Raw genomic sequence first — 25988 nt, forward strand, 5'->3', positions numbered from 1 at the left:
GTAGACAAGAGGAGAAAAGAGAAAGAGGGGAGAGAGAGGAGTAGACAAGAGAGAAAAGAGAAAGAGAGGAGAGAGGAGTAGACAAGAGGAGAAAAGAGAAAGAGGGGAGAGAGGAGGAGTAGACAAGAGGAGAAAAGAGAAAGAGAGGAGAGAGAGGGAGTAGACAAGAGGAGAAAAAAAGAGAAAGAGAGGGGAGAGAGAGGAGTAGACAAGAGGAGAAAAGAGAAAGAGAGGAGAGAGGAGTAGACAAGAGGAGAAAAAGAGAAAGAGGGGAGAGAGAGGAGTAGACAAGAGGAGAAAAAGAGAAAGAGGGGAGAGAGAGGAGTAGACAAGAGGAGAAAAGAGAAAGAGGGATATGAGAGAGGAGTAGACAAGAGGAGAAAGAGAAAGAGAGGGAGAGAGGAGTAGACAAGAGGAGAAAAGAGAGAAAGAGAGAGAGAGGAGTAGACAAGAGGAGAAAAGAGAAAGAGGGGGAGAGAGAGGAGTAGACAAGAGGAGAAAAGAGAAAGAGGGGAGAGAGTGGAGTAGACAAGAGGAGAAAAGAGAAAGAGAGGGGAGAGAGAGAGACAAGAGGAGAAAAGAGAAAGAGAGGGGAGAAGAGGAGTAGACAAGAGGAGAAAAGAGAAAGAGGGGAGAGAGAGGAGTAGACAAGAGGAGAAAAGAGAAAGAGAGGGAGAGAGGAGTAGACAAGAGGAGAAAAGAGAAAGAGAGGAGAGAGAGGAGTAGACAAGAGGAGAAAAGAGAAAGAGAGGGAGAGAGTGGGAGACAAGAGGAGAAAAGAGAAAGAGGGGAGAGAGGAGTAGACAAGAGAGAAAAGAGAAAAGAGGGGAGAGAGAGGAGTAGACAAGAGGAGAAAAGAGAAAGAGGGGGAGAGAGGAGAGACAAGAGGAGAAAAAGAGAAAGAGGGGGAGAGAGAGGAGTAGACAAGAGGAGAAAAGAGAAAGAGAGAGGGAGAGAGGAGTAGACAAGAGGAGAAAAGAGAAAGAGAGGGAGAGAGAGGAGTAGACAAGAGGAGAAAAGAGAAAGAAAGGGGAGAGAGGAGTAGACAAGAGGAGAAAAGAGAAGAGAGGGAGAGAGAGGAGTAGACAAGAGGAGAAAAGAGAAGAGAGAGAGAGGAGAGAGTGGAGTAGACAAGAGGAGAAAAGAGAAAGAGGGGGAGAGGAGAGAGGAGTAGACAAGAGGAGAAAAGAGAAAGAGGGGAGAGAGAGGAGTAGACAAGAGGAGAAAAGAGAAAGAGGGAGAGAGAGGAGTAGACAAGAGGAGAAAAGAGAGGGAGAGAGGAGTAGACAAGAGGAGAAAAGAGAGAGGGGAAAAGAGACAAGAGGAGAAAAGAGAAAGAGGAGAGAGAAGAGAGACAAGAGGGAGAAAAGAGAGGAGAGAGAGAGGAGTAGACAAGAGGAGAAAAGAGAAAGAGGGGGAGAGAGAGGAGTAGACAAGAGGAGAAAAGAGAAAGAAAGGGGAGAGAGAGAGGAGTAGACAAGAGGAGAAAAGAGAAAGAGGGGGAGAGAGGAGTAGACAAGAGGAGAAAAGAGAAAGAGAAGAGGGGAGAGAGAGGAGAGACAAGAGGAGAGAGAAAGAGAAAGAGAGAGAGAGGAGTAGACAAGAGGAGAAAAGAGAAAGAGGGAGAGAGAGGAGTAGACAAGAGGAGAAAAGAGAAAGAGAGGGGGAGAGAGGAGTAGACAAGAGGAGAAAAGAGAAAGAGGGGAGAGAGAGGAGTAGACAAGAGGAGAAAAGAGAAAGAGAGAGAGAGAGGAGAGACAAGAGGAGAAAAGAGAAAGAGGGGGAGAGAGAGGAGTAGACAAGAGGAGAAAAGAGAAAGAGGGGAGAGAGGAGTAGACAAAGAGGAGAAAAGAGAGAGAGGAGAGAGAGGAGTAGACAAGAGGAGAAAAGAGAAAGAGAGGAGAGAGAGGAGTAGACAAGAGGAGAAAAGAGAAAGAGAGGAGAGAGAGGAGTAGACAAGAGGAGAAAAGAGAGAGGGGAGAGAGAGGAGTAGACAAGAGGAGAAAAGAGAAAGAGAGGAGAGACAAGAGGAGTAGACAAGAGAGAAAAGAGACAAGAGAGGAGAGAGAGGAGTAGACAAGAGGAGAAAAGAGAGGCAAAGAGAGAGAGTAGACAAGAGGAGAAAAGAGAAGAGAGGGGGAGAGAGGAGTAGACAAGAGGAGAAAGAGAAAGAGGGGAGAGAGGAGTAGACAAGAGGAGAAAAGAGAAAGAGGGGGAGAGAGGAGAGACAAGAGGAGAAAAAGAAAGAGGGGGAGAGAGAGGAGAGACAAGAGGAGAAAAGAGAAAGAGGGGAGAGAGAGGAGTAGACAAGAGGAGAAAAGAGAAAGAGGGGGAGAGAGAGGAGTAGACAAGAGGAGAAAAGAGAAAGAGAGGAGAGAGAGAGTAGACAAGAGGAGAAAAGAAAGAGAGGAGAGAGAGGAGTAGACAAGAGGAGAAAAGAGAAAGAGAGGGGAGAGAGGAGGAGACAAGAGGAGAAAAGAGAAAGAGGGGGAGAGAGAGAGGAGTAGACAAGAGGAGAAAAGAGAAAGAGGGAGAGAGAGGAGTAGACAAGAGGAGAAAAGAGAAAGAGAGGGGAGAGAGAGGAGTAGACAAGAGGAGAAAAGAGAAAGAGAGGGAGAGAGAGGAGTAGACAAGAGGAGAAAAGAGAAAGAGAGGGGAGAGAGAGGAGTAGACAAGAGGAGAAAAGAGAAAGAGGGGGAGAGAGGAGTAGACAAGAGGAGAAAAGAGAAAGAGAGGGGAGAGAGAGGAGTAGACAAGAGAGAAAAGAGAAAAGAGGGGAGAGAGAGGAGTAGACAAGAGGAGAAAAGAGAAAGAGAGGAGAGAGAGGAGTAGACAAGAGGAGAAAAGAGAGAGAGGGGAGAGAGAGAGGAGTAGACAAGAGGAGAAAAGAGAAAGAGAGGGGAGAGAGAGGAGTAGACAAGAGGAGAAAAGAGAAAGAGGGAGAGAGAGGAGTAGACAAGAGGAGAAAAGAGAAAGAGAGGGAGAGAGGAGTAGACAAGAGGAGAAAAGAGAAAGAGGAGGAGAGGAGTAGACAAGAGGAGAAAAGAGAAAGAGAGGGGAGAGAGAGGAGTAGACAAGAGGAGAAAAGAGAAAGAGAGGAGAGAGAGGAGTAGACAAGAGGAGAAAAGAGAAAAGAGGGGAGAGAGAGGAGTAGACAAGAGGAGAAAAGAGAAAGAGAGGGGAGAGAGGAGTAGACAAGAGGAGAAAAGAGAAAGAGAGGGGAGAGAGAGGAGTAGACAAGAGGAGAAAAGAGAGAGAGGGGAGAGAGAGGAGTAGACAAGAGGAGAAAAGAGAAAGAGGGGAGAGAGGAGTAGACAAGAGGAGAAAAGAGAAAGAGAGGAGAGAGAGGAGTAGACAAGAGGAGAAAAGAAAGAGAGGGAGAGAGAGGAGTAGACAAGAGGAGAAAAAGAAAAGAGGGAGAGAGAGGAGTAGACAAGAGGAGAAAAGAGAAAGAGAGGGGAGAGAGGAGTAGACAAGAGGAGAAAAGAGAAAGAGAGGGGGAGAGAGAGGAGAGACAAGAGGAGAAAAGAGAAAGAGGGAGAGAGGAGTAGACAAGAGGAGAAAAGAGAAAGAGGGAGAGAGAGAGAGGAGAGACAAGAGGAGAAAAGAGAGAGGGGAGAGAGGAGAGACAAGAGGAGAAAAGAGAAAAGAGGGGAGAGAGAGGAGTAGACAAGAGGAGAAAAGAGAAAGAGGGGAGGAGAGAGGAGTAGACAAGAGGAGAAAAGAGAAAGAGAGGGAGAGAGGAGTAGACAAGAGGAGAAAAGAGAAAGAGGGGGAGAGAGAGGAGTAGACAAGAGGAGAAAAGAGAAAGAGAGGGAGAGAGAGGAGTAGACAAGAGGAGAAAAGAGAAAGAGAGGGAGAGAGAGGAGTAGACAAGAGGAGAAAAGAGAAAGAGAGGGGGAGAGAGGAGTAGACAAGAGGAGAAAAGAGAAAGAGAGGGAGAGAGGAGTAGACAAGAGGAGAAAAGAGAAAGAGAGGGGAGAGAGAGAGGAGTAGACAAGAGGAGAAAAGAGAAAGAGAGGGGAGAGAGAGGAGTAGACAAGAGGAGAAAAGAGAAAGAGGGAGAGAGAGGAGAGACAAGAGGAGAAAAGAGAAAGAGAGGGGAGAGAGAGGAGAAAAGACAAGAGGAGAAAAGAGAAAGAGGGGAGAGAGAGGATAGACAAGAGGAGAAAAGAGAAAGAGGGGAGAGAGAGGAGTAGACAAGAGGAGAAAAGAGAAAGAGAGGGAGAGACAAGAGGAGAAAAGAGAAAGAGGGGAGAGTGGAGTAGACAAGAGGAGAAAAGAGAAAGAGAGGGGAGAGAGGATTTAGACAAGAGGAGAAAAAGAGAAAGAGAGGAGAGAGAGGAGTAGACAAGAGGAGAAAAGAGAAAGAGAGGGGAGAGTGGAGTAGACAAGAGGAGAAAAGAGAAAGAGGGGAGAGAGAGGAGTAGACAAGAGGAGAAAAGAGAAAGAGGGGAGAGAGTGGAGTAGACAAGAGGAGAAAAGAGAAAGAGAGAGAGAGAGGAGTAGACAAGAGGAGAAAAGAGAAAGAGGGGGAGAGAGAGTGGAGTAGACAAGAGGAGAAAAGAGAGAGGGGAGAGAGAGGAGTAGACAAGAGGAGAAAAGAGAAAAGAGAGAGAGAGGAGTAGACAAGAGGAGAAAAGAGAAAGAGGGGAGAGAGGAGTAGACAAGAGGAGAAAAGAGAGGGGAGAGAGGAGTAGACAAGAGGAGAAAAGAGAGAGGGGGAGAGAGGAGTAGACAAGAGGAGAAAAGAGAAAGAGAGGGAGAGAGAGGAGTAGACAAGAGGAGAAAAGAGAAAGAGGGGAGAGAGAGGAGTAGACAAGAGGAGAAAAGAGAAAGAGAGGGGGGAGAGAGAGAGGAGTAGACAAGAGGAGAAAAGAGAAAGAGGGGAGAGAGAGGAGTAGACAAGAGGAGAAAAGAGAAAGAGGGAGAGAGAGGAGTAGACAAGAGGAGAAAAGAGAAAGAGAGGAGAGAGAGGAGTAGACAAGAGAGAGACAAGAGGGAGAAAAAGAGAGGGAGAGAGAGGAGTAGACAAGAGGAGAAAAGAGAAAGAGAGGGAGAGAGAGGAGTAGACAAGAGGAGAAAAGAGAAAGAAAGAGGGAGAGAGAGGAGTAGACAAGAGGAGAAAAGAGAAAGAGAGGAGAGAGAGGAGTAGACAAGAGGAGAAAAGAGAAAGAGAGGGGAGAGAGGAGAGACAAGAGGAGAAAAGAGAAAGAGAGGGAGAGAGAGGAGTAGACAAGAGGAGAAAAGAGAAAGAGGGGGAGAGAGAGGAGTAGACAAGAGGAGAAAAGAGAAAGAGAGGGGAGAGAGAGGAGTAGACAAGAGGAGAAAAGAGAAAGAGAGGGGAGAGAGAGGAGTAGACAAGGAGAAAAGAAAAAGAGAGGGGAGAGAGAGGAGTAGACAAGAGGAGAAAAGAGAAAGAGAGGGGAGAGAGGAGTAGACAAGAGGAGAAAAGAGAGAGGGAGAGAGAGGAGTAGACAAGAGGAGAAAAGAGAAAGAGAGGGGAGAGAGGAGTAGACAAGAGGAGAAAAGAGAAAGAGAGGGAGAGAGAGGAGTAGACAAGAGGAGAAAAGAGAAAGAGAGGGGAGAGAGGAGTAGACAAGAGGAGAAAAAGAGAGAGGGAGAGAGGAGTAGACAAGAGGAGAAAAGAGAAAGAGAGGGAGAGAGAGGAGTAGACAAGAGGAGAAAAGAGAAAGAGAGGGGAGAGAGAGGAGTAGACAAGAGGAGAAAAGAGAAAGAGAGGGGAGAGAGAGGAGAGACAAGAGGAGAAAAGAGAAAGAGAGGGGAGAGAGAGGAGTAGACAAGAGGAGAAAAGAGAAAGAGAGGGGAGAGAGAGGAGTAGACAAGAGGAGAAAAGAGAAAGAGAGGGAGAGAGAGGAGTAGACAAGAGGAGAAAAGAGAAAGAGGGGGAGAGAGGAGTAGACAAGAGGAGAAAAGAGAAAGAGGGGAGAGAGGGAGTAGACAAGAGAGAGAAAAGAGGGGGAGAGAGGAGTAGACAAGAGGAGAAAAGAGAAAGAGGGAGAGAGAGGAGTAGACAAGAGGAGAAAAGAGAAAGAGAGGGAGAGAGAGGAGTAGACAAGAGGAGAAAAGAGAAAAGAGAGGGGAGAGAGGAGTAGACAAGAGGAGAAAAGAGAAAGAGAGGGGAGAGAGAGGAGTAGACAAGAGAGAGAGGGGAGAGAGAAGACAAGAGGAGAAAAGAGAAAGAGAGGAGAGAGAGGAGTAGACAAGAGGAGAAAAGAGAAAGAGAGGGAGAGAGAGGAGTAGACAAGAGGAGAAAAGAGAAAGAGGGGAGAGAGAGGAGTAGACAAGAGGAGAAAAGAGAAAGAGGGGAGAGAGAGAGGAGTAGACAAGAGGAGAAAAGAGAAAGAGGGGAGAGAGGAGTAGACAAGAGGAGAAAAGAGAAAGAGAGGAGAGAGGAGTAGACAAGAGGAGAAAAGAAAAGAGAGGGAGAGAGAGGAGTAGACAAGAGGAGAAAAGAGAAAGAGAGGGGAGAGAGAGGAGTAGACAAGAGGAGAAAAGAGAAAGAGAGGAGAGAGAGGAGGAGAAAAGACAAGAGGAGAAAAGAGAAAGAGAGGGAGAGAGAGGAGTAGACAAGAGGAGAAAAGAGAAAAGAGGAGAGAGAGGAGTAGACAAGAGGAGAAAAGAGAAAGAGAGGGGAGAGAGGAGTAGACAAGAGGAGAAAAGAGAAAGAGGGAGAGAGAGGAGTAGACAAGAGGAGAAAAGAGAAAGAGGGGAGAGAGAGGAGAGTAGACAAGAGGAGAAAAGAGAAAGAGGGGGAGAGAGGAGTAGACAAGAGGAGAAAAGAGAAAGAGGGGAGAGAGAGGAGTAGACAAGAGGAGAAAAGAGAAAGAGGGGAGAGAGAGGAGTAGACAAGAGGAGAAAAGAGAAAGAGAGGGGAGAGAGGAGTAGACAAGAGGAGAAAAGAGAAAGAGGGGAGAGAGGAGTAGACAAGAGGAGAAAAGAGAAAGAGAGAGAGGAGTAGACAAGAGGAGAAAAGAGAAAGAGAGGGGAGAGAGGAGTAGACAAGAGGAGAAAAGAGAAAGAGGAGAGGGAGAGAGAGGAGTAGACAAGAGGAGAAAAGAGAGAGAGGGGAGAGAGAGGAGTAGACAAGAGGAGAAAAGAGAAAGAGGAGAGGGAGAGAGAGGAGTAGACAAGAGGAGAAAAGAGAAAAGAGGGAGAGAGAGGAGTAGACAAGAGGAGAAAAGAGAAAGAGAGGGGAGAGAGAGGAGTAGACAAGAGGAGAAAAGAGAAAGAGAGGGAGAGAGAGGAGTAGACAAGAGGAGAAAAGAGAAAGAGGGGAGAGAGAGGAGTAGACAAGAGGAGAAAAGAGAAAGAGAGGGGAGAGAGAGGAGTAGACAAGAGGAGAAAAGAGAAAGAGAGGGAGAGAGAGGAGTAGACAAGAGGAGAAAAGAGAAAAGAGGGAGAGAGAGGAGTAGACAAGAGGAGAAAAGAGAAAGAGGGAGAGAGAGGAGTAGACAAGAGGAGAAAAGAGAAAGAGAGGGAGAGAGGAGTAGACAAGAGGAGAAAAGAGAAAGAGGGGAGAGAGAGGAGTAGACAAGAGGAGAAAAGAGAAAGAGAGGGAGAGAGAGGAGTAGACAAGAGGAGAAAAGAGAAAGAGAGGGGAGAGAGAGGAGTAGACAAGAGGAGAAAAGAGAAAGAGAGGGGAGAGAGAGGAGTAGACAAGAGGAGAAAAGAGAAAGAGAGGGGAGAGAGAGGAGTAGACAAGAGGAGAAAAGAGAAAGAGGGGAGAGAGGAGTAGACAAGAGGAGAAAAGAGAAAGAGGGAGAGAGAGGAGTAGACAAGAGGAGAAAAGAGAAAGAGAGGGAGAGAGGAGTAGACAAGAGGAGAAAAGAGAAAGAGAGGGAGAGAGAGAGGAGTAGACAAGAGGAGAAAAGAGAAAGAGAGGGAGAGAGAGGAGTAGACAAGAGGAGAAAAGAGAAAGAGGGAGAGAGAGGAGTAGACAAGAGGAGAAAAGAGAAAGAGAGGGGAGAGAGTGGAGTAGACAAGAGGAGAAAAGAGAAAGAGAGGGGAGAGAGAGGAGTAGACAAGAGGAGAAAAGAGAAAGAGAAAGAGAGAGGAGTAGACAAGAGGAGAAAAGAGAAAGAGGGAGAGAGAGGAGTAGACAAGAGGAGAAAAGAGAAAGAGAGGGAGAGAGAGAGGAGTAGACAAGAGGAGAAAAGAGAAAGAGAGGGGAGAGAGTGGAGTAGACAAGAGGAGAAAAGAGAAAGAGGGGAGAGAGGAGTAGACAAGAGGAGAAAAGAGAAAGAGAGGGAGAGAGAGGAGTAGACAAGAGGAGAAAAGAGAAAGAGAGGGAGAGAGAGGAGTAGACAAGAGGAGAAAAGAGAAAGAGAGGGAGAGAGAGGAGTAGACAAGAGGAGAAAAGAGAAAGAGGGAGAGAGAGGAGTAGACAAGAGGAGAAAAGAGAAAGAGGGGGAGAGAGAGGAGTAGACAAGAGGAGAAAAGAGAAAGAGAGGGAGAGAGAGGAGTAGACAAGAGGAGAAAAGAGAAAGAGAGGGGAGAGAGAGGAGTAGACAAGAGGAGAAAAGAGAAAAGAGAGGGAGAGAGAGGAGTAGACAAGAGGAGAAAAGAGAAAGAGAGGGGGAGAGAGAGGAGTAGACAAGAGGAGAAAAGAGAAAGAGAGGGAGAGAGAGGAGTAGACAAGAGGAGAAAAGAGAAAGAGAGGAGAGAGAGGAGTAGACAAGAGGAGAAAAGAGAAAGAGGGAGAGAGAGGAGTAGACAAGAGGAGAAAAGAGAAAGAGAGGGAGAGAGAGGAGTAGACAAGAGGAGAAAAGAGAAAGAGAGGGGGAGAGAGAGGAGTAGACAAGAGGAGAAAAGAGAAAGAGAGGGAGAGAGAGGAGTAGACAAGAGGAGAAAAGAGAAAGAGAGGGGAGAGAGGAGTAGACAAGAGGAGAAAAGAGAAAGAGAGGGGAGAGAGGAGTAGACAAGAGGAGAAAAGAGAAAGAGAGGGAGAGAGAGGAGTAGACAAGAGGAGAAAAGAGAAAGAGAGGGGAGAGAGAGGAGTAGACAAGAGGAGAAAAGAGAAAGAGGGGAGAGAGAGGAGTAGACAAGAGGAGAAAAGAGAAAGAGAGGGAGAGAGAGGAGTAGACAAGAGGAGAAAAGAGAAAAGAGGGGAGAGAGAGGAGTAGACAAGAGGAGAAAAGAGAAAGAGAGGGAGAGAGAGGAGTAGACAAGAGGAGAAAAGAGAAAGAGAGGGAGAGAGAGAGAGGAGTAGACAAGAGGAGAAAAGAGAAAGAGAGGGGAGAGAGAGGAGTAGACAAGAGGAGAAAAGAGAAAAGAGAGGGGAGAGAGGAGTAGACAAGAGGAGAAAAGAGAAAGAGGGGAGAGAGAGGAGTAGACAAGAGGAGAAAAGAGAAAGAGAGAGAGAGAGGAGTAGACAAGAGGAGAAAAGAGAAAGAGAGGGGAGAGAGGAGTAGACAAGAGGAGAAAAGAGAAGAGAGGGGGAGAGAGAGAGGAGTAGACAAGAGGAGAAAAGAGAAAGAGAGGAGAGAGAGAGGAGTAGACAAGAGGAGAAAAGAGAAAGAGAGGGGAGAGAGAGGAGTAGACAAGAGGAGAAAAGAGAAAGAGGGGAGAGAGGAGTAGACAAGAGGAGAAAAGAGAAAGAGAGGGAGAGAGAGGAGTAGACAAGAGGAGAAAAGAGAAAGAGAGGGAGAGAGAGGAGTAGACAAGAGGAGAAAAGAGAAAGAGGGGAGAGAGAGGAGTAGACAAGAGGAGAAAAGAGAAAGAGAGGGAGAGAGAGGAGTAGACAAGAGGAGAAAAGAGAAAGAGGGAGAGAGAGGAGTAGACAAGAGGAGAAAAGAGAAAAGAGGGAGAGAGAGGAGTAGACAAGAGGAGAAAAGAGAAAGAGGGGAGAGAGAGGAGTAGACAAGAGGAGAAAAGAGAAAGAGAGGGAGAGAGAGGAGTAGACAAGAGGAGAAAAGAGAAAGAGGGGAGAGAGAGAGTAGACAAGAGGAGAAAAGAGAAAGAGAGGGAGAGAGAGGAGTAGACAAGAGGAGAAAAGAGAAAGAGGGGAGAGAGAGGAGTAGACAAGAGGAGAAAAGAGAAAGAGGGAGAGAGAGGAGTAGACAAGAGAGAAAAGAGAAAGAGAGGGGAGAGAGAGGAGTAGACAAGAGGAGAAAAGAGAAAGAGAGGGAGAGAGAGGAGTAGACAAGAGGAGAAAAGAGAAAGAGAGAGAGAGAGGAGTAGACAAGAGGAGAAAAGAGAAAGAGAGGGAGAGAGAGGAGTAGACAAGAGGAGAAAAGAGAAAGAGAGGAGAGAGAGGAGTAGACAAGAGGAGAAAAGAGAAAAGAGGGAGAGAGAGGAGTAGACAAGAGGAGAAAAGAGAAAGAGAGGGGGAGAGAGAGGAGTAGACAAGAGGAGAAAAGAGAAAGAGGGGAGAGAGAGGAGTAGACAAGAGGAGAAAAGAGAAAGAGGGGGAGAGAGAGGAGAGACAAGAGGAGAAAAGAGAAAGAGAGGGGAGAGAGAGGAGTAGACAAGAGGAGAAAAGAGAAAGAGAGGGGGGAGAGAGGAGTAGACAAGAGGAGAAAAGAGAAAGAGGGAGAGAGAGGAGTAGACAAGAGGAGAAAAGAGAAAGAGAGGAGAGAGAGGAGTAGACAAGAGGAGAAAAGAGAAAAGAGGGAGAGAGAGGAGTAGACAAGAGGAGAAAAGAGAAAGAGAGGAGAGAGGAGTAGACAAGAGGAGAAAAGAGAAAGAGAGGGGAGAGAGAGGAGTAGACAAGAGGAGAAAAGAGAAAGAGAGGGAGAGAGAGAGGAGTAGACAAAGGAGAGAAAAGAGAGAGAGGAGTAGACAAGAGGAGAAAAGAGAAAGAGAGGGGAGAGTGGAGTAGACAAGAGGAGAAAAGAGAAAGAGGGAGAGAGAGGAGTAGACAAGAGGAGAAAAGAGAAAGAGAGGGGAGAGAGGAGTAGACAAGAGGAGAAAAGAGAAAGAGAGGGGAGAGAGAGGAGTAGACAAGAGGAGAAAAGAGAAAGAGAGGGGAGAGAGAGGAGTAGACAAGAGGAGAAAAGAGAAAGAGGGGAGAGAGAGAGGAGTAGACAAGAGGAGAAAAGAGAAAGAGAGAGGAGGAGACAAGAGGAGAAAAGAGAAAGAGAGGGAGAGAGAGGAGTAGACAAGAGGAGAAAAGAGAAAGAGAGGGGGGAGAGAGAGGAGTAGACAAGAGGAGAAAAGAGAAAGAGAGGGAGAGAGAGGAGTAGACAAGAGGAGAAAAGAGAAAGAGAGGGGAGAGAGAGGAGTAGACAAGAGGAGAAAAGAGAAAAGAGGAGAGAGAGGAGTAGACAAGAGGAGAAAAGAGAAAGAGGGGGAGAGGAGTAGAGAGGAGTAGACAAGAGAGAAAAGAGAAAAGAGAAAGAGAGAGAGAGAGGAGTAGACAAGAGGAGAAAAGAGAAAGAGAGGGGAGAGAGGAGTAGACAAGAGGAGAAAAGAGAAAAGAGGGGAGAGAGGAGTAGACAAGAGGAGAAAAGAGAAAGAGGGGAGAGAGGAGTAGACAAGAGGAGAAAAGAGAAAGAGGGAGAGAGAGGAGTAGACAAGAGGAGAAAAGAGAAAGAGGGGAGAGAGGAGTAGACAAGAGGAGAAAAAGAGAAAGAGGGGAGAGAGGAGTAGACAAGAGGAGAAAAAGAAAGAAAGAGGGGAGAGAGGAGTAGACAAGAGGAGAAAAGAGAAAGAGGGGAGAGAGGAGAGACAAGAGGAGAAAAGAGAAAGAGGGAGAGAGAGAGGAGTAGACAAGAGGAGAAAAGAGAAAGAGAGGGAGAGAGAGGAGTAGACAAGAGGAGAAAAGAGAAAGAGAGGGGAGAGAGAGGAGTAGACAAGAGGAGAAAAGAGAGAGGGGAGAGAGAGTAGACAAGAGGAGAAAAGAGAAAGAGAGGGGAGAGAGAGGAGTAGACAAGAGGAGAAAAGAGAAAGAGAGAGAGGAGAGAGAGGAGTAGACAAGAGGAGAAAAGAGAAAGAGAGGGAGAGAGAGGAGTAGACAAGAGGAGAAAAGAGAAAGAGGGGAGAGAGAGGAGGAGACAAGAGGAGAAAAGAGAAAGAGAGGGAGAGAGAGGAGTAGACAAGAGGAGAAAAGAGAAAGAGAGGGGAGAGAGAGGAGTAGACAAGAGGAGAAAAGAGAAAGAGAGGGGAGAGAGAGGAGTAGACAAGAGGAGAAAAGAGAAAGAGGGGAGAGAGGAGTAGACAAGAGGAGAAAAGAGAAAGAGAGGAGAGAGAGAGGAGAGACAAGAGGAGAAAAGAGAAAGAGAGGGGAGAGAGAGGAGTAGACAAGAGGAGAAAAGAGAAAGAGAGGGGAGAGAGAGGAGTAGACAAGAGGAGAAAGAGAAAGAGAGGGAGAGAGGAGTAGACAAGAGGAGAAAAGAGAAAGAGAGGGGAGAGAGAGGAGTAGACAAGAGGAGAAAAGAGAAAGAGGGGGAGAGAGTGGAGTAGACAAGAGGAGAAAAGAGAAAGAGGGGAGAGAGAGGAGTAGACAAGAGGAGAAAAGAGAAAAGAGGGAGAGAGAGGAGTAGACAAGAGGAGAAAAGAGAAAGAGAGGGAGAGAGAGGAGTAGACAAGAGGAGAAAAGAGAAAGAGGGGAGAGAGAGGAGTAGACAAGAGGAGAAAAGAGAAAGAGAGGGAGAGAGAGGAGTAGACAAGAGGAGAAAAGAGAAAGAGGGAGAGAGAGGAGTAGACAAGAGGAGAAAAGAGAAAGAGAGGGAGAGAGAGGAGTAGACAAGAGGAGAAAAGAGAAAAGAGAGGAGAGAGAGAGGAGTAGACAAGAGGAGAAAAGAGAAAGAGAGAGGGAGAGAGGAGTAGACAAGAGGAGAAAAGAGAAAGAGAGGGGAGAGAGAGGAGTAGACAAGAGGAGAAAAGAGAAAGAGAGGGAGAGAGAGGAGTAGACAAGAGGAGAAAAGAGAAAGAGAGGAGAGAGGAGTAGACAAGAGGAGAAAAGAGAAAGAGAGGGGAGAGAGTGGAGTAGACAAGAGGAGAAAAGAGAGAGAGGGGAGAGAGTGGAGAGACAAGAGGAGAAAAGAGAAAGAGGGAGAGAGTGGAGTAGACAAGAGGAGAAAAGAGAAAGAGAGGGGAGAGAGGAGTAGACAAGAGGAGAAAAGAGAAAGAGAGGGAGAGAGGAGTAGACAAGAGGAGAAAAGAGAAAGAGAGGGGAGAGAGAGGAGTAGACAAGAGGAGAAAAGAGAAAGAGGGGAGAGAGAGAGGAGTAGACAAGAGGAGAAAAGAAAGAGAGGGGAGAGAGAGGAGTAGACAAGAGGAGAAAAGAGAAAAGAGGGGAGAGAGAGGAGTAGACAAGAGGAGAAAAGAGAAAAGAGGGGAGAGAGAGGAGTAGACAAGAGGAGAAAAGAGAAAGAGAGAGAGAGGAGTAGACAAGAGGAGAAAAGAGAAAGAGGAGAGAGAGGAGTAGACAAGAGGAGAAAAGAGAAAGAGGGAGAGAGAGGAGTAGACAAGAGGAGAAAAGAGAAAGAGGGGAGAGAGGAGAAGACAAGAGGAGAAAAGAGAAAAGGGAGAGAGAGGAGTAGACAAGAGGAGAAAAGAGAAAGAGAGGGGAGAGAGTGGAGTAGACAAGAGGAGAAAAGAGAAAGAGAGGGGAGAGAGAGGAGTAGACAAGAGGAGAAAAGAGAAAGAGAGGGAGAGAGAGGAGTAGACAAGAGGAGAAAAGAGAAAGAGAGGGAGAGAGAGGAGTAGACAAGAGGAGAAAAGAGAAAGAGAGGGGAGAGAGAGGAGTAGACAAGAGGAGAAAAGAGAAAGAGGGGAGAGAGAGGAGTAGACAAGAGGAGAAAAGAGAAAGAGGGAGAGAGAGGAGTAGACAAGAGGAGAAAAGAGAAAGAGAGGGAGAGAGAGGAGTAGACAAGAGGAGAAAAGAGAAAGAGAGGGAGAGAGAGGAGTAGACAAGAGGAGAAAAGAGAAAGAGAGGGGAGAGAGAGGAGTAGACAAGAGGAGAAAAGAGAAAGAGAGAGGGAGAGAGAGAGGAGTAGACAAGAGGAGAAAAGAGAAAGAGAGGGAGAGAGAGAGGAGTAGACAAGAGGAGAAAGAGAAAGAGAGGGAGAGAGAGGAGTAGACAAGAGGAGAAAAGAGAAAGAGAGGGGAGAGAGAGGAGTAGACAAGAGGAGAAAAGAGAAAGAGAGGGAGAGAGAGGAGTAGACAAGAGGAGAAAAGAGAAAGAGAGGGGGAGAGAGAGGAGTAGACAAGAGGAGAAAAGAGAAAGAGAGGGGAGAGAGAGGAGTAGACAAGAGGAGAAAAGAGAAAGAGAGGAGAGAGAGAGGAGTAGACAAGAGGAGAAAAGAGAAAGAGAGGGGAGAGAGAGGAGTAGACAAGAGGAGAAAAGAGAAAGAGAGGGGAGAGAGGAGTAGACAAGAGGAGAAAAGAGAAAGAGAGGGGAGAGAGGAGTAGACAAGAGGAGAAAAGAGAAAGAGAGGGGAGAGAGAGGAGTAGACAAGAGGAGAAAAGAGAAAGAGAGGGGAGAGAGGAGTAGACAAGAGGAGAAAAGAGAAAAGAGGGGGGAGAGAGGAGTAGACAAGAGGAGAAAAGAGAAAGAGAGGGGGAGAGAGAGGAGTAGACAAGAGGAGAAAAGAGAAAGAGAGGGGGAGAGAGGAGTAGACAAGAGGAGAAAAGAGAAAAGAGGGGAGAGAGAGGAGTAGACAAGAGGAGAAAAGAGAAAGAGAGGGGAGAGAGAGGAGTAGACAAGAGGAGAAAAGAGAAAGAGAGGGGGAGAGAGAGGAGTAGACAAGAGGAGAAAAGAGAAAGAGAGGGGAGAGAGAGGAGTAGACAAGAGGAGAAAAGAGAAAGAGAGGGGGGAGAGAGAGGAGTAGACAAGAGGAGAAAAGAGAAAGAGAGGGAGAGAGAGGAGTAGACAAGAGGAGAAAAGAAAGAGAGGGGAGAGAGAGGAGTAGACAAGAGGAGAAAAGAGAAAGAGAGGGGAGAGAGGAGTAGACAAGAGGAGAAAAGAGAAAGAGAGGGAGAGAGAGGAGTAGACAAGAGGAGAAAAGAGAAAGAGAGGGAGAGAGAGGAGTAGACAAGAGGAGAAAAGAGAAAGAGAGGAGAGAGAGGAGTAGACAAGAGGAGAAAAGAGAAAGAGGGAGAGAGAGGAGTAGACAAGAGGAGAAAAGAGAAAGAGAGGGGAGAGAGAGGAGTAGACAAGAGGAGAAAAGAGAAAGAGAGGGGGGAGAGAGGAGTAGACAAGAGGAGAAAAGAGAAAGAGAGGGAGAGAGAGGAGTAGACAAGAGGAGAAAAGAGAAAGAGAGGGGAGAGAGAGGAGTAGACAAGAGGAGAAAAGAGAAAGAGAGGAGAGAGAGGAGTAGACAAGAGGAGAAAAGAGAAAGAGAGGGAGAGAGAGGAGTAGACAAGAGGAGAAAAGAGAAAGAGAGGGAGAGAGGAGTAGACAAGAGGAGAAAAGAGAAAGAGGGAGAGAGGAGTAGACAAGAGGAGAAAAGAGAAAGAGAGGGAGAGAGAGGAGTAGACAAGAGGAGAAAAGAGAAAGAGAGGGAGAGAGAGGAGTAGACAAGAGGAGAAAAGAGAAAGAGGAGAGAGAGGAGTAGACAAGAGGAGAAAAGAGAAAGAGGGGAGAGAGAGGAGTAGACAAGAGGAGAAAAGAGAAAGAAGGAGAGAGAGAGGAGTAGACAAGAGGAGAAAAGAGAAAGAGAGGGAGAGAGAGGAGTAGACAAGAGGAGAAAAGAGAAAGAGAGGGGAGAGAGAGGAGTAGACAAGAGGAGAAAAGAGAAAGAGAGGGAGAGAGAGGAGTAGACAAGAGGAGAAAAGAGAAAGAGAGGGGAGAGAGAGGAGTAGACAAGAGGAGAAAAGAGAAAGAGAGGGGAGAGAGAGGAGTAGACAAGAGGAGAAAAGAGAAAGAGAGGGAGAGAGAGAGGAGTAGACAAGAGGAGAAAAGAGAAAGAGAGGGAGAGAGAGAGGAGTAGACAAGAGGAGAAAAGAGAAAGGGGGGAGAGAGAGGAGTAGACAAGAGGAGAAAAGAGAAAGAGGGGAGAGAGAGGAGTAGACAAGAGGAGAAAAGAGAAAGAGGGGGGAGAGAGGAGTAGACAAGAGGAGAAAAGAGAAGAGAGAAAAGAGAGAGAGAGAGAGGAGTAGACAAGAGGAGAAAAGAGAAAAGAGGGAGAGAGAGGAGTAGACAAGAGGAGAAAAGAGAAAGAGGGGAGAGAGAGGAGTAGACAAGAGGAGAAAAGAGAAAGAGGGGAGAGAGAGGAGTAGACAAGAGGAGAAAAGAGAAAGAGAGGGGGAGAGAGAGAGGAGTAGACAAGAGGAGAAAAGAGAAAGAGAGGGGAGAGAGAGAGGAGTAGACAAGAGGAGAAAAGAGAAAAGAGGGGAGAGAGAGGAGTAGACAAGAGGAGAAAAGAGAAAGAGAGGGAGAGAGAGGTAGTAGACAAGAGGAGAAAAGAGAAAGAGGGAGGGAGAGAGAGGAGTAGACAAGAGGAGAAAAGAGAAAGAGAGGGAGAGAGAGGAGTAGACAAGAGGAGAAAAGAGAAAGAGAGGGGAGAGAGAGGAGTAGACAAGAGGAGAAAAGAGAAAGAGAGGGGGAGAGAGAGAGGAGTAGACAAGAGGAGAAAAGAAAAGAGGGAGGAGAGAGAGGAGTAGACAAGAGGAGAAAAGAGAAAGAGGGGGAGAGAGAGAGGAGTAGACAAGAGGAGAAAAGAGAAAGAGGGAGAGAGAGAGGAGTAGACAAGAGGAGAAAAGAGAAAGAGGGGGAGAGAGAGGAGTAGACAAGAGGAGAAAAGAGAAAGAAAGAGGGAGAGAGAGGAGTAGACAAGAGGAGAAAAGAGAAAGAGGGGAGAGAGAGGAGTAGACAAGAGGAGAAAAGAGAAAGGGGGGGGAGAGAGAGAGGAGTAGACAAGAGGAGAAAAGAGAAAGAGGGGAGAGAGAGGAGTAGACAAGAGGAGAAAAGAGAAAGAGGGGAGAGAGAGGAGTAGACAAGAGGAGAAAAGAGAAAGAGGGGAGAGAGAGGAGTAGACAAGAGGAGAAAAGAGAAAGAGGGGAGAGAGAGGAGTGCATTTTGTTAGTCCATTTTATCTGACCACTGTGCTGGAATGTACACATGCATAGACATTGGCAGACCCTCTTTATGAATTCACGCACAGGGTAAGAGGTTCTGACTGTCTCTCTGTCTCCCAGGTTATAGAAAGGTCACCCAGACAGATCTGACTCACCCCGAGTCACCCATTTGTACCCATATTTACAGTGCATTCAGAAAGTATTCAGACCCCTTTTCCACATTTTGTTACATTACAGCCTTATTCTAAAATGGATTACATTTATTTACACACAACACCCCATAATGACAAAGCAAAAACATGTTTTTACAATTTTGGTACGTAATTTAAAAAAAAAATCCCATTTACATACAGTGACAGGTAACGAGTAGAGGACAGAGGAGCCTCTTAAAGAAGAAGTTACAGGTATTTTCCACCATAATTTGCAAATAAATTCACAAAAAATCCTACAATGTGATTTTCTGGATTTTTTTCTCTAATTTTGTCTGTCATAGTTGAAGTGTACCTATGATGAAAATTACAGGCCTCTCTCATCTTTTTAAGTGGGAGAACTTGCACAATTGGTGGCTGACTAAATACTTTTTTGCCCCACTGTAACTGGGAAGCAGTATTAAAGGAGCTGACCTGTGCTGTTGTTCTTCTTCTTGTTGTTCTTGAGGCTGCGGCGGCTGCTGCTGGTGGCTGAGCTGTGTTCGCTCAGAGAGTCCTGGGCAGAGGAGGTGCTTCCTGTGGCCTCGCTGTCCCTCAACATGCTCTCATAGCCACTGCTGCCCCCGCTGTGGTAGAACAGGGCTGTCTTCCCCATGGCCGGGGGCAGCTCTCCACTCAGAACACTACTGTTGTCACTGGCATGACCACTGCTGCAGCGATGCGGCTGCCTGGGCGCTGTGATCTTACTGTAGGGAGACGGGAGGGTGTGGACTACCAAGGGTCCTTCCTCTCCCTGTGCCCCGACACCACCTCCACCCCCTCCAGCGCCCCTCTCCTCCCCAGGCTCGGAGCCTCCTCCTCGGTTGTGACCAGCGGATCGAGAGCCTCCGCTGCCCTGGAGCAGCTCGGAGATGCGTCCGTTGACGGCTCTCAGAGGCAGCTTGGCGGCCAGGCCTCCCCCTCGGTTGCGACTCAGAGACTGGGTGGACCAGGAGCCAGAGCTGGGTGCCTGGTTCTGTCCCTGACCCTGGCTGGTCTGACCCTGGGCCTGGGGCTTTCCATTGGGAGGAAGACTGGAGCTGCGGTTGACAGACTGGGGCAGAGACTTGGTGGAGAAGCTGAGTTTCTTGGTGCTGGAGGCCGACAGGCTGCGGGCCTTAGGGCTGGCCATCAGGAGCTTGCTGACCGCTGAGATCTTGGACTGGCTCGACTTGGGTGACTGGGGAGCGCTGCCAGGGCTGTTACCCGGGCCGTTCCCATTAGGGGAGGAGGATGACAATGAGCCGCCACGGGTGAGGCTGCGTCCGGTACGGGGCATGGTGCAGTCCCCCCTCCCCCCTCCGGCTGACACCTTCCAGCCCAAGGAGCTGAGGGCCTCCCCCCTCTCCAAAGAGAGGCAGTCATAGTGGGGGCCATGAGAGCTGTGACCTCCATGGGACCGACCCAGAGAGTTGGTTCTGTTAGCCAGTTGCTCTAGTTTAGCACTGAATAATCTGCTGCTCTCCACATTGCACCCCTTGTGTTTCCCTCCACCAGGCATGCCCAGGTCCTCCGGGGTACTCCTCAAGAAGGAGAGGCCATGGCTGGCTGCGTGCATGGGGCTGAGGGGGCCTTCTGCCCTGTTCTTCTGGTCCAGACTGGACTTGCGTACTGGTGGCAGCGGTGGTATACCTTTCTGGTGGGAAAACAGGCCATGTTTCCCGGAATACCCCCTTCGGTCCAGGGTCGCCCTGGGACTACAGGGGGTGGAGGAGGTGACCCCCAGACCTCGGTACTCCCCCCCCCCTCCGTTAGCGTCGTAGCGGAGTGGGTCCTCATCCAGGCCGTCGTGGCGGTTAAGCCGGTGCCAGCCACGGGGCAGACTGGCGGTGCGCAGAATGTCGGCAGAGTAGACAGGAGTCACCAGACACTCCCCAGAACTGACCAGCACCATCTCAGAGCCGTCCACTACCCTCTTACAGGAGTCTGGAGAGGAGATGGCCTCCCCGCTGCTGGAGCTATGACGGTCCCCTCCATAGCCACTGTCCACCCTGCTGGCCCTGTCACCCTGGGGCCAGGCCTGGCTGCTCTTAGCTGGGTCTGTCTTGACTGGTGGATCCACCACCCACTTCTCTGGCTTCACCTCACACACCAGCTCCTTGGGCCTCACGTCCACCCTGTCTCTCTTCATCCAGGGGTCATCGGAGCTGAGCTCGCTGGACATGGAGGCCAGGACCAGGGCTGAGGCAGTCTTGGCTGGGTCCTTGGGCAGCAGGTGAGTCTTGGTAAGGGAGGAGAGTATGACCATGGGTTTGACGGCCACACAGGGGTGGACTGTAATGTTGGTCTTGAAGGGGAGGAAGTTGCTGGAGGCCCCCAGGGTCTGCATGTCAGAGAGGGAGATGGTGGTCTTACCCAGGGAGGGGGGCAGTCTCTTCAGCCTCTCTTTAGTCTCCCTCCCTTTTACATCTCCAGACAATGCTACTTCACTCTCAGGAGTCTTCCTTCCTCCATAACCCAGGGACGCCTCGTCCTGCTCCTTTTCCCCACAGAGAGGGACCTGTGTGGGGTCTGGTTCGGCCAGAGCCTCCCCGTGTCCATGGGACTGGCTGAAGCTGTGCAGAGACTGATCTCCGTCGCTAACAACACTCAGGTCACTTAGCCACGATGAGATGGATGACCGTCGGCTAGGCACCGCCGCCATCACCTCTCCTTCCACACAAAGCTTTGCCATGCTGACCTCCGCCATGGCGATCACTCCGGCGACGGAGGCGGTTGTTATGGGGATCACCCTGGTGGTCGTAGCAACGACAGTAGTGTTGATTCCATAGTGCTCCAGGTCCTCGCTGATGCTGCTGTTGATGGAGATAGGGCGGGACCCCGAGTCCAGTGCAGTGACGGAACAGTCGCTGCTGAAGCTAATGATGCTGGTGGGACGGCCGCCACCCTCCAGCAGGCCCCGGACCTCCAGGCCCTCCTTACACCCCAGTGTGAACACCAGCTCGTCTTCCCCCAGAGAGCTAGGGTTGGGGGCTGGAGCTGGGGCTATGGGAGGTAGTCGAGAGATGGGAAGAAGAAAGAGGGGGAACAGACAAGGACAGGACAGCAGGGAAAAAGAGAGAAAATGTAAGGAAACCAGTATCATACGTGAAAACCTTCTTCAAAAATCTATTGTATCAGACACAGTAACAGAATGAAGAGTACGACTTACTATCCCTGCGTCCATCCAGAGGAATCTGAGGAACATTCTCATCACACAGTGTCTCAGCCGACCCCAGGCTAGCAGACGAGGAGTTGGTTCGTTTGAGGTCCCGGGGACTCATCCCCGCGGGGGAGGTTCTGGACAGGGACACCGGCTGCAGCAGGGACTCTGTAGAGGACCTCACACTGTCTGCAGCCAGGCTGTCTGCAGTAGACAGACTCTGGCAGGACAGAGGGGGCGTTCCCGGCATGACACCCTTCTGGGTGTAGACCTGGATAATAATCATGATCACATGTTGGATTATGTAGCTCTTTTCAATGACCCAAATATGCTTTACGGTGATGCAGTACATTTTCATGGAAATGCATTTTCTGAGGTCAGTGTTAAAACTCCACACAATAATTGTATAAATACAACCAAAGACAGTAGAGGAGGTGTCAAAGCCAGATAGTGTACCTTGCAGCGCTGTGAGGGTGAGGAGGGAGGTCGGTAGTCAGAGGTCTTGGTAAGAGATGCGATGCCCAGCCGAGGAGAGCCCAGGGGGCGGGGCTTACCATCACTGCTACTGCCCGCGCTCAGAGACTCACGACTGTCAATCAAATAAAAAGGAATAGAAAAAAAGGAAGATATTAAGAACATACCTTCAAGATATATACAAATTATAAATCAGTTGATAAAACTATACAAACTAATGTAGGTTTTGTGTTGTGTTTCGTGTGGATCCCAGAGAGAAGCCGTTGCAGTGTAACAACTAATGGGGATCCAAACAAACAAACATTTCTTACCTGTCATGGAGGCTGGCACTCTTGGCCCTCTGTAGAGGGTTGGTGTTGGTATGTCCTGCTCCACTGCTTCCCGTCCCACTGCAGCTGCCGGTCAGGCTCAGACTCTCTATCATGGTCTGGGCCAGTTCTGCCTCCTCCACCACCTCCCTGATCTCCTGGAGCTGCTGGTCGTTGGACATCCTCCTGAGGGGCTCTACCTCCTCCACCACCCCTCCTTTACACCCCATCTCATACCCTGGGGGAACCAGGGTGTCGGTCTTAGCCCCCCTGTTAGCCGGCACCTCCTCGAAGGGGAACTTTGCCACCTCCTCGCTCCCGTCGATACACTCCAGACGCTCCTGCAGCTCAGCGAAGGTGTTGCACTTCAGGCACTCAGCCCCTTCCTCTGGCACGGGGGGCAGGGGATGACCCAGGGGCTGGAGGAGAGGGAATGGGGGCTGGAGGAGGGGGAGCGGGGGCAGGGGATGACCCAGGGGCTGGAGGAGAGGGAATGGGGGCTGGAGGAGGGGGAGCGGGGGCAGGGGATGACCCATGGGGGCTGGAGGAGAGGGAATGGGGGCTGGAGGAGAGGGAATGGGGGCTGGAGGAGGGGGAGCGGGGGCTGGAGGAGAGGGAGCGGGGGGCTGGAGGAGAGGGAATGGGGGCTGGAGCAGGGGGAGTGGGGGCTGGTTGGGGGCGTTGAGGGGCTCGGTAGTGGGCTGGGTGTGTGTCTGTGTAGGGACAAGCTGAGCCTGGGGGAGTACTGTCTGCTGCTGCCGCAGAGGTGGCGTAGTCGGCAAAACAGGGATGACGGGGACGAACTCTGGCGGGCCCTCATTGTCGGTCAGCTCGCGGTCCGAGATGGCACCCCCATTGGGACCCACATAGATGACAGTGTCACAGGACTGCTCGCTGCTGGAGTAGTTGTCTGGGTCGCTGGAGAGGTGCAGCAGGGGCAGGTCTGAGTCTGCAGAGCTACGGGAGTGGAACGGTCTCAGGTGAGTGGGGCGACGCATACGCCCCTCCTCACATGAACTCTCACCCCCTGATGAACTGGACGTGTATTGCTGAAAGAGAGAGGGGGATGTGAAAATGGATGAGAGAAAAAAAACATTTGTTTAAATAAACCAATTAGAATCTACATTTAATTGACCTATCATTGTAATACTGTCATCAAGTTACATTAATACTGAAAGTAAACTTCTTTGCTGAAATATCAATATGGACATATAGAAAAAAGAACTGAAAAAGAACTGTGAAATGTATTAGCAATGTACTGGTTGTTTGAATGACTGATTGAATGACTGATTAATTGATCATGTATGTACCATGCTGACTTTGGTCTTCTTCTTCTTCATGCGGAGGAGGCGCGAGGCGATCTGGATCGTGGAGAGCGTATCAGAGAAGTTGCTAGGCGACGAGGAGATGTGTGCGATCATGGTAGTCCGGCAGTTCATGTTGCCCAGCGACTCTCTCAGTAGCATGGACAGCTTACTGTCCCTGGAACACACACACGATACATCAAGCACACACACAAACACAGGTATAAGCACACATACAGTACGTAAAGGCACACACACACACGGGAGGTTTTCCAATGCCTCACTAAGAAGGGCACTGATTGGTCAAAATAAATAAAAAGCAGACATTGAATATCCTTTTGAGCATGAAGAAGTTATTATGTTTCACTTTGGATGGTGTATCAATACACTCAATCACTACAAAGATACAGGCGTCCTTCCTAACTCAGTTGACGGAGAGGAAGGAAACCGCTCAAGGATTTCACCATGAGGCCAGAGGTGACTTTAAAACAGTTACAGAGTTTAAAGGCTGTGATAAGAGAAAACTGAGGATGGATCAACAACATTGTCGTTACTCCACAATACTAATCTAAGTGGCAGAGTGAAAAGAAGGAAGCCTGTACAGAATACAAATATTCCAAAACATACATCCTGTTAGCAACAAGGCCCAAAAGAAATATTGTGAAAAATGTGCCCAAGCAAATTTACTTAAGTGTTATGTTTGGGGCAAATCCAAAACAACACATTACTGAGTACTACTCTCCATTTTTTCAAGCACAGTGGTGGCTGCATCTGGTTATGGGTATCCTTGTAATCATTAAGGACTGGGGAGTTTTTCAGGAAAAAAAATTAATGGAATGGAGCTAAGCACAAGTCCTAGAGGAAAAGAAGCCCGTGAATGTTCCAAAGTGGCCGAGTTAAACCTACCTGAAAAGCTATGGCAAGACCTGAAAATGACTCCGGAGCTGCGAAGGTTGAGAGCCATGCGTCCTCAAGCAGTGCGATGTTGTGTCTTAGACCGCTGCGGCACTCGGGAGGCCCAGGGGTGTGAATACTTATGTAAATTTGATATTTCTGCATTTCATTTTCAATACATTTGTAAACATTTCAAAAAATGTTTTCACTTTCTCATTATGGGTTATTGTGTGTAGATGGTGGAGAGGAAAAACATCAATTTAATCCATTTTGAATTCAGGCTGTAACAACAAAATGTGGAAAGGTCAAGGGATATGAATACTTTCTGAAGGCACTGTAGCTTCTTTTTTTCAGGGTAAATGCACTTACTATGACTGTGATACCACCTAGCTATCTTAAGATGACCTCCAGATCTGAGCATTAGCTCCAGTGAATCTCCCTGGCAGATGGGACAGGAGCTGCAGGTAGGACTGTGTGTCTATTTAACACTCTCCCAGTCCTGTTTGTTAGTTATAGGGTTAATTGTGTGTGTGTGTGTAATGTGTATACACGTGTTAACTTCTGTACGCTGTTTGGGACCCTCAGGGCTGAATGGAGCTCAGGTTCCTCTGTGGCTCAATACCTCATGCTGCTGTCCTCCTTTTATAAAAACACAGCCCCCAGCCAGCCAGCTCCCATCCCCACCGCGCGTACACACACACACACACACACACACACACACACACACACACACACACACACACACACACACACACACACACACACACAGACACACACACACCCCATCCTTTTTTCTCAGATATCTCCCTCTTTTCATCTCTTCATCTATCCTCCATATTCTCCTCTTTCTCCCTTTCCTTGTACATTATGTCTTCTTTTTGTCCTTCTCTGTAGCTAGGTTTCCATCCAATTGGTGACAGATGTGAATATTCTCAAATCTGCATAAATAAAATATGCACATTTTCCCACCAGAGATGTGTTTCCATTAAATTGACTTGTTGCGGATAAAAGTCTGTGTGTGATGACGCAGAGAACATAAACATTACTTCTGCGGTTAAATTCCCTTGTATCGAATGAAAAAGACAAGTTCAATGGGTTTCAATTGCATTTTCAACTCTACTGATGGTTTTCTCACAGAAAATGTTGCGTTATATATGCGCCCACTGGCCTCGGCTTGAACCAACAGCCTCGGCTCGATCCAACAGCCTCGGCTCGAACCAACAGCCTCGGCTCGAACCAACAGCCTCGGCTCGAACCAACAGCCTCGGCTCGAACCAACAGCCTCGGCTCGAAACCAACAGCCTCGGCTCGAAACCAACAGCCTCGGCTCGAAACCAACAGCCTCGGCTCGAACCAACAGCCTCGGCTCGAACCAACAGCCTCGGCTCGAAACCAACAGCCTCGGCTCGAACCAACAGCCTCGGCTCGAACCAACAGCCTCGGCTCGAAACCAACAGCTGGCAGATATAGTGCAGGTATAGCCTACTACATGAGGAGATTACTATGGCCAACGAGCAAGATTCTTTTTATTTGTCAAATGGCAGCCAAGCATCATGTCACCAGAATAAGACCCCATATCTCACATTTATACATTTTACAGATCCCACCTTTTTTAGAGTATTTTGTTTCGTCAACATTTTTCATCTGACATTTACTTAAAAAGGTTGGATGGAAACCTGGTTAGTCCCAGTTCTCTCCCGCTCTCTCTTTCTCCCACTCTTTCTCTCCCACCCTCTACCACTCTCTCTTTCTCCCACCCTCTCTTTCTCTCCCACCCTCTACCACTCTCTCTTTCTCCTACCCTCTCTTTCTCTCCCACCCTCTTACCACTCTCTCTTTCTCCCACTCTTTCTCTCCCACCCTCTACCACTCTCTCTTTCTCCCACCCTCTCTTTCTCTCCCACCCTCTACCACTCTCTCTTTCTCCCACCCTCTCTTTCTTTCCCACCCTCTACCACTCTCTCTTTCTCCCACTCTTTCTCTCCCACCCTCTCTTTCTCCCACTCTCTCTTTCTCCCACTCTTTCTCTCCCACCATCTCTTTCTCCCACTCTTTATCTCCCACCATCTCTTTCTCCCACTCTTTCTCTCACCCTCTCTCTCTCCCACTCTTTCTCTCCCACCCTCTACCACTCTCTCTTTCTTCCACTCTTTCTCTCCCTCCCACCCTCTCTTTCTCCCACTCTTTCTCTCCCTCCCACCATCTCTTTCTCCCACTCTTTCTCTCACCCTCTCTTTCTCCCACTCTTTCTCTCCCACCCTCTACCACTCTCTCTTTCTCCCACCCTCTCTTTCTCCCACTCTTTCTCTCCCACTCTCTCTTTCTCCCACTCTTTCTCTCCCACCCTCCCTTTCTCCCACTCTTTCTCTCCCACCATCTCTTTCTCCCACTCTCCCTTTCTCCCACTCTTTCTCTCCCACCATCTCTTTCTCCCACTCTCTCTTTCTCCCACTCTTTCTCTCCCACCATCTCTTTCTCCCACTCTTTCTCTCCCACCATCTCTTTCTCCCACTCTTTCTCTCACCCTCTCTCTCTCCCACTCTTTCTCTCCCACCCTCTACCACTCTCTCTTTCTTCCACTCTTTCTCTCCCACCCTCTCTTTCTCCTACTCTCTCTTTCTTCCACTCTTTCTCTCCCACCATCTACCACTTCTCTTTCCACTCTTTTATCTCCCACCCTCTTTCTCTCACT

At 48.6% G+C, this 25988-nt stretch overlaps 1 protein-coding gene across 1 annotated transcript in view; it reads right to left on the reverse strand.

Annotated features, from left to right (window-relative positions):
* Positions 1-17609: 17609 nt before the first annotated feature.
* The window catches only part of LOC112242486 (kinesin-like protein KIF26B), a gene marked incomplete at its 3' end in the record, with an annotated part of 214475 nt that continues 206096 nt past the window's right edge, over positions 17610-25988 (reverse strand). The window contains 6 exon segments of the mRNA XM_042319261.1: positions 17610-20159; positions 20326-20587; positions 20773-20905; positions 21102-21598; positions 21719-22147; positions 22409-22580. Coding sequence (XP_042175195.1) covers positions 17610-20159; positions 20326-20587; positions 20773-20905; positions 21102-21598; positions 21719-22147; positions 22409-22580 — 4043 coding nt within the window.

Source organism: Oncorhynchus tshawytscha, unplaced genomic scaffold (genome assembly GCF_018296145.1).
Source record: "Oncorhynchus tshawytscha isolate Ot180627B unplaced genomic scaffold, Otsh_v2.0 Un_contig_1824_pilon_pilon, whole genome shotgun sequence".
NCBI classification, from domain to species: Eukaryota; Metazoa; Chordata; class Actinopteri; order Salmoniformes; family Salmonidae; genus Oncorhynchus; species Oncorhynchus tshawytscha.